This window comes from Budorcas taxicolor, chromosome 13 (assembly GCF_023091745.1).
Source record: "Budorcas taxicolor isolate Tak-1 chromosome 13, Takin1.1, whole genome shotgun sequence".
Taxonomy (NCBI): Eukaryota; Metazoa; Chordata; class Mammalia; order Artiodactyla; family Bovidae; genus Budorcas; species Budorcas taxicolor.
The window spans coordinates 25,991,208-26,000,613 of NC_068922.1; the positions used below are offsets into that span (position 1 = coordinate 25,991,208).

Consider the following 9,406-nt stretch of genomic DNA (forward strand, 5'->3'; position numbering starts at 1 on the left):
TTCTGTTCTTCTCGCAGCTGAATTTTTATTCCTCCTGTGGGGTGTTTATCTCTGCTATGCAGTGCGGACGGTCCCTTCAGCATTTCATGAGCCGCGCTATATGGCCGTTGCAGTTCATAATGAGCTCATTATCTCTGCTATATTCCATACAATTAGGCAAGTGATCTGTAGAGTCACAAAATAACTGTTTTATTTTTCTGATGTGTTGCAGTTTAATTTAAACAGCAAAACTGGGTAAGATACATAATGGAAAGATTTAGGAAGGATAGTGTTTTGTACATTGACTAATTTCTTTGTCACAGAAATGACAAATGAATATAGATTTTTTTTAACTCTGCTGTTCTTAGTTCCTTCTGATGAGCTGTTTATTGCCTTCATTTATTTGAAAGGGAACTCACTGTTATTCTGTTATGTTGAACCACTTCTGGGGTTGTCATTGGGTATTGTTTATTGTATGTCAGACTTTTTGTTCTGAAGCTATAAAGCAATACATACATATATTATAAAATAGATACAGATAAATCATCTATGATTTCACTCATGTTTTTTATGTTAGTTTATACTTTCAAAATCCTAACACTCAGATAACTTACATATGTGAAATCAGTTGAATTCAAAAGCAAAATCCATTCCAAGTTGATGGTTGGATTTTCGTGTGCAGTTGGATTTTTTTCATCCTCACACTGTAGGGATGACTTTTCTATGGTAAGAATATATGGCCTGGCCCTCCGTTTCTTGTTATTCTGTATGGTTCCATACCAAAGAGTACAAAGAAGAAAGAAAGTGGCTTATGAAAAATGAAGAAAATGAAAGATGCATGACTTATCTTTTGAGAATTTTCACCTGATTCATAATTGAAAATAAATCTCAGCAAGAAAATAAAAGGAATCCATTAGTTTGAAAAACAACAAAGAGATGCCGCTCAATTACTTGATACACATTAAAAGTTAAGACACACTTAAAGTAATTAGAAATTTTGAGTATTAGTCTTGGCCCTCAGTGGAAAGATAGAGATTAATGAAAGGATGAAAAAGTGATGATCTGTGGAAGTTTTACAGGATGTTTATCATCTCTCACTGTAGTCAGTAATCATAAAATGATGTCTTGCATTCAGTTGATATCTGAATGCACAGCCACACTTCAGAAAACACTGTTTTAACAGAGCTAAAAAGTGATAGGAAACATGTTAAATACTTGTTAAAAATAACTTTCCTATTTTGCTTAGACCTTTCCTACAGAGTCCCAAACAGCCCACCAGCTCAACCAGAAGAATCATATAAACCATGAGCTTATATTTAGACACAAGCTCTATTCAAGGATAAGAAGCAATAACAATTTAAATCAGCTGGATCTATCTTGGCAAATTTTTCCTGGAGTGAAATAATATTAAATAAGGCACCCAACATCAGCAAAGATATTTTATATCAATAGGATATATGTTCTTCTTATCTGCTTAAAATATGAAATTATGTATACATATTTATACATGCATATATATAAATTAAAAACTATTACTACAGATTATGTACAGATTTGCTATCTTTCTTACCAAACTATCAGACTGAACAAAAAGAACCTAAAATAACCTAAAAGGGTTAAGTCTAGAAGGATGAATAATGAGAAAGCATTTTGCTCAGTAAGTTCTAATTCTTTACTTATTTTTAGTACTGAGCAGAAATCTAACTTTTGGGAAAGTGCAAAACTTTTAAAAAGTCTGCCTTTATTCTTAACCTCAATTTTCAAATATTTCTATGCACCTGACTTTTAGACCTATTTAGTTGAAATACTATTTTTTTAAAACGTAGCTTTAATACTACTGCAAAATCCAGTTGTTCTTAAGATATTTCTGATCAAAAGTACAACCTAAAATCTGTCAGTAATTAAAAGCTGATTAAGGACAACTGATGTTAGTATATTTCAAAATTATTTTTTGGAAGTGTCACTGGTTTAATTCAAAACATACATATCCATTCTTTTCTCTAGATATTGTCACGCTAGTTTCAACTTCTGTTGGCATTTGAGATAGGAATTCCCTTTACATAGGATGCTTTTAGACTGTAAATCCATCTCCTCTGATATACCTGCCTACTCCAGGACTGGCTATGGCCCCAGAAGATTGGCATTGTATTATTTTCAGGGGTACATTTTATATTGCTTCAGTGCTTCAATACTCTTGTCTCAAAGACTGTAACTTTTTATTGAGTAAGATAATCCTATTTTAGCTCTTAAAAAGAAATCTTACCTGACCTAGCACAGATAGGATTCCAATGTATTCTATCCCTGAACACAGTGAATATTCAGTCATGTTCAAAGCAGGTATGAAGCTACCCTTCTCACAAAGGAATTCAGAAAGATGTTAATCCAGAGAATCTCTTTTAGTTGTCTGTGAAAGACCATAGTCGTTTTGCACTTCTGTCTAAGTCTATGTTGCTTATATCTCCAGACACAGGGAAAAGACTCTCTCTGCATTTTGATAACCCCTGAGCTTCCATTTGACCTTGATTTTGGAGGAGTAGGGAGATGGGGGTAAAAATGAGGAAGAAATAGCCTTGATGGAAATTTTATCTTAAATATTAATAATATATATTTAGTAAATTTGTCTTGAATATGGTATAATGCAGAAATAAAATTAGTCTCTTCTATTTTTAGATTCATATATGTTTATTTCGGGCTTCCCAGGTTGTGCTAGTGGTAAAGAAAGTATGTGTGTTAGTCCTTCAGTCCTGTCCAACTCTTGGTGACCGCATGGACTGTAGCCCGCCAGGCTCCTCTCTGCATAGGATTTCCCAGGCAAGAATACGGAGTGGATTGGCATTTTCTTCTCCAGGGGGTCTTCCGAACCCAGGGTAAAGAACACGCCTGCAATGCAAGAGACCCGAGTTCAGTCCCTAGGTCAGGAAGATCCCCTGGAATAGGAAGTAACAACCCACTCTTGTATTCTTGCCTGTAGAATCTCATAGACAGAGGACAGAGGAGCCTGGCAGGCTACAGTCCATAACATTGAAAAGAGCCAGACATGACTGAAGTGACTTAGGACACATGCACACATGTTTATTTCACGATTACATAATAAGCATTCTCTTAGGATTTAGCTTTTCAAATTTGATGATGTGTATCACTGAAACAAAATGCTAATTCTCTAATTCCAAAATCTCATAGTTAGCTTTCATGGATAAACAATAGATGGAAAACATTAAAAGAATATGAGTGCAAAATGACCTTAATAAAAGCAATACCTGGTTTTTGCATAAAGATGAATCCTTGAAACATGAGTTTTCGTTTGTACATGTACCTACTGATTTGTCAAAATATTCCAAAACTGCGAGGACAGGTATCAATAATGAACTTTTCCTACACATGTTACTTGCAGGGCTGTCCTGGAACAGAGCATTATAAATTCCTCTATAAGATTTTAAATATGACATTTCAAATTATTTTAAAATAATTTGATGCTCTATAAAAACTAAAATTTGTATTTTAAAAGATGTACTTTATACATCCACTATATTTCAGTGTTTAAAATAGTTTAAAATAGATATACTTTATAACCCATTAGTACATTCATTTTTCCCATGACATTGTTTACCATATCAGTCTCTGGGATCATTCACTAAGACGCATATTTACCCAGTTTTTTTCCTTAGTTCTGATTAATGTTTTTAAATGAAGACTGTTAGGATCAAGAGTTATTTGACTGTGTCTTATAATCCAAATTTCCCTGAAACAATAAATTTTTACCCTACTCTTCTTTTGAAGAATTCACATGTGTTCACTGCTTATGCTTTGCACATTCAACTTACCTACAAAATGAGAAAATGTTTAGTACTTTATATAAGTATATTCTATCTTTCTTACTGTTGATAATTTAAGGAAATAAAGAGTTTATGTCTTATGCATCTAGTTAGGGTTCCTTAGACCCTTATTCTTCTGTGATGAAAATAGTGGGTTGACCAAAAAGTTCATTTGCATTTTAGTTTTTCCGTAAGATCTTACAGAAAAACCTGGAGGAACTTTGGGGCCAATGCAATATATGTTGTAGAAACAGCAGTATGATTTCTTACTTCCTTGCTTTTACTGATACATTGAGGAAAAGCAAGTATCATAGTGTTTTAAGTAGAAATCTTGTTGGGTTGCTAATGTGGTGAATTCTCATTTCAGATTTGTTCTTGCCTCAAGACTTCAGTCTGATTGGATGTTGATGCTGTATTTTGCACATACTCATTTGACTGTGACAGTCACCATTGGGTTGCTTTTGATTCCAAAGGTATTTCTCCAACATTCCTTTTCTCTTGCAAGACAGTTATTTTAAATGAGAATGAAATTGGTTCTTCTTTGAAAAATATCTGGCAATATAGGCAAAAGGTGGTGTGAAGATTTGTTTAACATGCTACAGTATTTTTAAAACTCAGGAAACTGTTAATAGGTGTCTCTTTTCTGTGGAGATTCATTAAACATCTCATATAATATTTAACTACCTTAGTCTGTACAAAACCGTCATCATCCAGTTCAGTCCTTTTCCAAACATTCTGCTGTCTATTTATGTTTTCCTTATTAGGGGTTCAGGGTGGCCTTTCATTGTAGCTATAACCTCAAGATCATTTTTAAGCAGAATTATCTTTTTCTATGAATACTCTTATTTGGATTCATATTCAAGAATGTGTTGTGTTTTAATCATTCAGAGAATTTTTATGTAAATAGAAATAATTATAGCATTGTATAAAAAGGATCTTCCTTAACAATGAGAGATTCTGACAAAGACTTTCTAGGCAGCATTCTGAAGTGGAGGAAAGTGGGCCAGGACTCAGAATACAGAGGTTCTGAACTCATGCCCACCCCAAGCTGATTCTGTAACATAGCGTCAGCCAAGACTTTTCATCTCTCTGAATTTCAGTTTCCTCATCTATGACATGATAGCAATAAGTCTGCTTGGAATAAAATGATATCAAAGCTTGGAGGAAAACATAAATATTATCATCATTTTCCTTCTCTACATGTAGAAAAACAAAATATTAGAATATTATATAGCTTTAGAGTGTCCGATAATATCAATTCAGTTCAGTTCAGTCGCTCAGTCGTGTCTGCCTCTGCGATCCCATGGATCGCAGCACACCAGGCCTCCCTGTCCATCAACAACTCCTGGAGTTTATGCAAACTCATGACCATCGAGTTGGTGATGCCATCCAGCCATCTCATCCTCTGTCGTCCCCTTCTCCTCCTGCCCCCAATCCCTCCCAGCATCAGAGGCTTTTCCAATGAGTCAACTCTTCACATGAGGTGGCCAAAGTATTGGAGTTTCAGCTTTAGCATCAGTCCTTCCAATGAACACCCAGGACTGATCTCCTTCAGAATGGACTGGTTGGATCCCCTTGAGGTCCAAGGGACTCTTAAGAGTCTTCTCCAACACCACAGTTCAAAAGCATCAATTCTTCGGCACTCAGCTTTCTTCACAGTCCAACTCTCACTATTATCTCCAATTTATGTTTACCTGCCTAGCTGAATATGTGAACAACCACTGACATTAAAGCATCTCTGTGTTTCTGTGTCAAAGGACAGTCTATTCATTTTTTAAAGGAATATTTCACCTGATGGCCAGTTGAGAAAAGAGAACCCATGTCCAATTATCACAGGACAGTCACTTGATTTATTCATTGGGTAAAGTGTGGCTGGATGCTTTAGATTCTCTCTGTTTCCATCATTTACCTGATTCCCTCTTTCTTACTTCTGCACTTGAAGAAGAGTAGAGACAGCAAGACTACATGAAACTGAAAAATGTCCAAAGACTCCATGAAGATAAGTAGAATATACCAAAAGGTGATGAAGGAAGAACTTGAGAATACTGATGAGCTAGAGGGGGAAAAAATGTTATTTCAGTGATTCTTTGCACTTTTAAACTTAGATACCATCCAGCCCAAGCCCTGTAAGCTAAAAGGATCACCATGCTCCCCAGAGGTTCCATGGCCCAGTTAAGATCTCACTGACAACACAGTCAAGGCTGGAATTCAGAGTTCCTATCCCCTCAGTTTTGAAAGTAGTTTGTTTGAAACTCTGTGTGATGGACTGAAAGTCACAGTCCTGTGATCATTCCAATTTGTGCCCATAGATGAAATACAGCCTCCTCTGTGTGAAGTGAGATGACACCAGATAGACCCCACTGCTGGAAAAAAATATTTCTGCTCAGTTGCCAGTGGGTCCAAATCGCTATTTTGAGAGTACAGTGTACTCAGAGTACCCTCAGAGAACCTTTCTTTGGGTTCTTCTACTTATTTTCATTTTCAAAATGCAAATATCATTGAAGAGAAATAATGTGAGTTAACCTTGGGAACCTGAAAAAAATACAAAAATGAAAATAGAAGTCAAAGAGTGAACCAAGTATTATTAATACCTCATTCTGAGAACTCTATCGTGTAACAAGGACAACAGAACAAAATATGGCAGCAAATCTCTTTTAAGAGTTCAGTGAATGAATTCATCTTAGTTGAGGAAATGATGTAACATTAGAACCTTTAGAAAAATTATTATGTCTTGTCCTCCAGTGGATTAATGTCTACAGCTCGTATTGAATCTCTGTTGCAGTTTTCACATTCAAGCAATAACCCACGAGATGACATTGCAACGGAAGCATACGAAGATGAGCTAGACATGGGCCGATCTGGATCCTACCTGAACAGCAGTATCAATTCAGCCTGGAGTGAGCACAGCTTGGATCCAGAAGACATTCGGGTAACACCAGCATTTCTACGTTTCTGTTTTAAATTAGGCCCATTCGTATGTCATACATGTGTGGGCAGGTGTTCATGTGTTCTTCTTTGTGTTATAGAACTTGTGTGATTATGTAAGGACTGAAGGCATCACATGCAGAGTTTATCCAGTTCTGAAACATAGAATCACAGTATAAGTTAGACCACACAGGCCAGTCTTGATCATCTTAACTGACTTAAGCCACCATGATGATAAACTGGTTATATGTCCCATGATAATGGTTTATGAAATCTTGCTGATGGGAAGGTAAATAGACCTGTGAGCAGAGAGTGTGGGTTATTTAAAATAATCTGTGACAATATGTCAACATTTGGAGGAAGAAGATGCTTTTAGTATTTGATGGTCAGTTGTACAGTAAAAACCTAATCTAACATTAGGTGTAATTTTATCAATGGCTCCGTGATGCTTCCAGTGTTATTCAGGAATAAGTTTTTATCAGTAGATAACAGGCTGTGTTTTGTCATGGTCTAGGCTCAGCCTGGTCCATGCAGTTCACAAGTTCAAAACGCCCATTCTGTGAAGCAAGTGCAGAATGCAGGGGTTCAGGTCCTAAAGTTCAGACGCTCTGTGAAACAAGATACAGAGGAGTCAGGAGAAAGTTGAGGAGCAGAGATGTTCGGAAGAGCTCCGTGTATGGACTTCACATTAGAGTAGGGGTTATTAGCTGGCTGAAATATTACATCCCCCATCACTTTGAATCTGCTCTTATTCTGGCAGGATGAGCTGAAGAAACTCTACGCCCAGTTGGAAATCTATAAGAGGAAGAAGATGATCACAAATAATCCCCACCTTCAGAAAAAGCGGTGCTCCAAGAAGGGCTTAGGCCGTTCCATCATGAGGCGAATCACCGAGATCCCAGAGACGGTCAGCCGGCAGTGCTCCAAGGAGGACAAGGATGCTGGGGAGCATGGCTCGGCTAAGGGGTCCAGCGCAGGCAGGAAGAACCCCCAGGAGGCTGCGGGTGTTGCTGGGAAGCCCAAGGAGGAGTCCCTGCGGAACCGGGTCTTCTCGCTCAAGAAATCACACAGCACCTATGAGCATGTGCGGGAGCAACCAGGTGGCCCGGGCAGCCCGCCCGCCCAGAGCCGGCAGGAGGAGGAGGCTACAGACAACTCTGTGCTGGGATCTCCAGCGGGAGCGAACCGATCCCGACCCCTGCAAGAGGACAGCCAGGCCGTGTCCACTGAGTCTGTGCCTCTGGTGTGTAAGTCGGCCAGTGCCCACAACCTCAGCTCGGAGAAGAAGCCCGGGCCCACCCGCACATCAGTATTACAGAAGTCCCTCAGCGTCATTGCCAGTGCCAAGGAGAAAACGCTTGGATTGGCTGGGAAAACCCAGGCAGCCTGCATGGAGGAGCGGGCCAAAGCCCAGAAAGCTCTGCCCAGAGAGAAAGAGACAAACAGAAAATACTCCAATTCAGATAATGCAGAGACTCAAGACTCTGCCCCGCAAAACTCCAGTCATTCTGAGGAGCCAAGAAAACCCCAGAAATCGGGGATTATGAAGCAACAAAGGGCCAACCCCTCCACTGCCAATTCAGACCTGAGCCCAGGCGCCACCCAGATGAAGGACAACTTTGACATTGGGGAAGTGTGCCCCTGGGAGATCTATGACCTGGCCCCGGGGCCTGGGCCTTTGGATTCGAAAGTTCAAAAGCACGTGTCGATTGCAGCTTCTGAAATGGAGAAAAACCCAACTTTTTCCTTAAAGGAGAAATCTCATCCCAAGCCTAAGGCAGCTGACCTGTGTCATCAGTACAATCTGAAGAGCGTAGACAAGGCTGAGGTGTGTCCTTGGGAGAGCCAAGGTCAGTCCCTCTTTGAAGAGGAGAAGAATTTGATGTCTAAGACTCAGGTTCCCCTGGGAAGAGCTCAAGGTGAGAACAGTGGCCATCACTGTGCAACCGGTGTGTGTGCTGGGCAGTGTGAAGAACTGCCTCCCAAAGCTGTAGCATCAAGAGTGGAGAATGAAAACCTCAACCAACTAGGAGAGCAGGAGAAAAAGACATCTTCCTCTGAGCGAAATGTGCCTGACTCCCATAATTCAAGTAATAACTTTCAGCCACCTTTAATGTCACGAGCTGAGGTGTGTCCCTGGGAGTTTGAGACCCCAGATAAACCAAATGCTGAAAGAAGTGTAGCTTTCCCTGCCTCTTCTGCTTTAAGTGCAAATAAGATAGCAGGGCCTCGAAAGTAAGAGGTCTGGGGTGCTTTTAAAGTGTAGCATCCCCAGAAAGAAAAGGAGAAGGAAGAAATGCTGAATTTGATATAAGACAGAAGATACAAGGATCAGAAATACCCATGGAGTATTGGTCAGTCGGGGGAAATGGGAAAGACAGGGATGAAAGAGGGTGTAGGGAGACTGGCTTCAGTGGAGAAGTTAGATTGGCCAGGAAGGTCTTTCCCCAGGGTACACTGGGAAAATCCTTATACTTTTAGCATGTTTGGGGGAAGTAGACCTCAATGTCTGTCCCTGATCAATACGTATCCTTGGGACTTGGAAGATCCCAAGCAAAGCAAACCAGAAGACACAGAAGAGGTACAAGATTTTCAAAGGAGAAGAAGGTATCGATGTCTATGCCCCAAATTCTAAGTAGCTGACTAAAAAGAACTTACTTTACCTATTTAACCTTGATAGCACTGCTAAC

The 9,406-nt window shown here is 39.3% G+C and overlaps 1 protein-coding gene across 1 annotated transcript in view; it reads left to right on the forward strand.

The window, feature by feature from the left end:
- GPR158 (G protein-coupled receptor 158) overlaps nucleotides 1–8,955 on the forward strand; it is a 298,586-nt gene extending 289,631 nt beyond the window's left edge. The window contains exons 8-11 of the mRNA XM_052651252.1: nucleotides 18–156; nucleotides 4,159–4,264; nucleotides 6,574–6,720; nucleotides 7,477–8,955. Coding sequence (XP_052507212.1) covers nucleotides 18–156; nucleotides 4,159–4,264; nucleotides 6,574–6,720; nucleotides 7,477–8,955 — 1,871 coding nt within the window. The remainder of the gene's footprint in view (nucleotides 1–17; nucleotides 157–4,158; nucleotides 4,265–6,573; nucleotides 6,721–7,476) is intronic.
- Nucleotides 8,956–9,406: the final 451 nt, after the last annotated feature.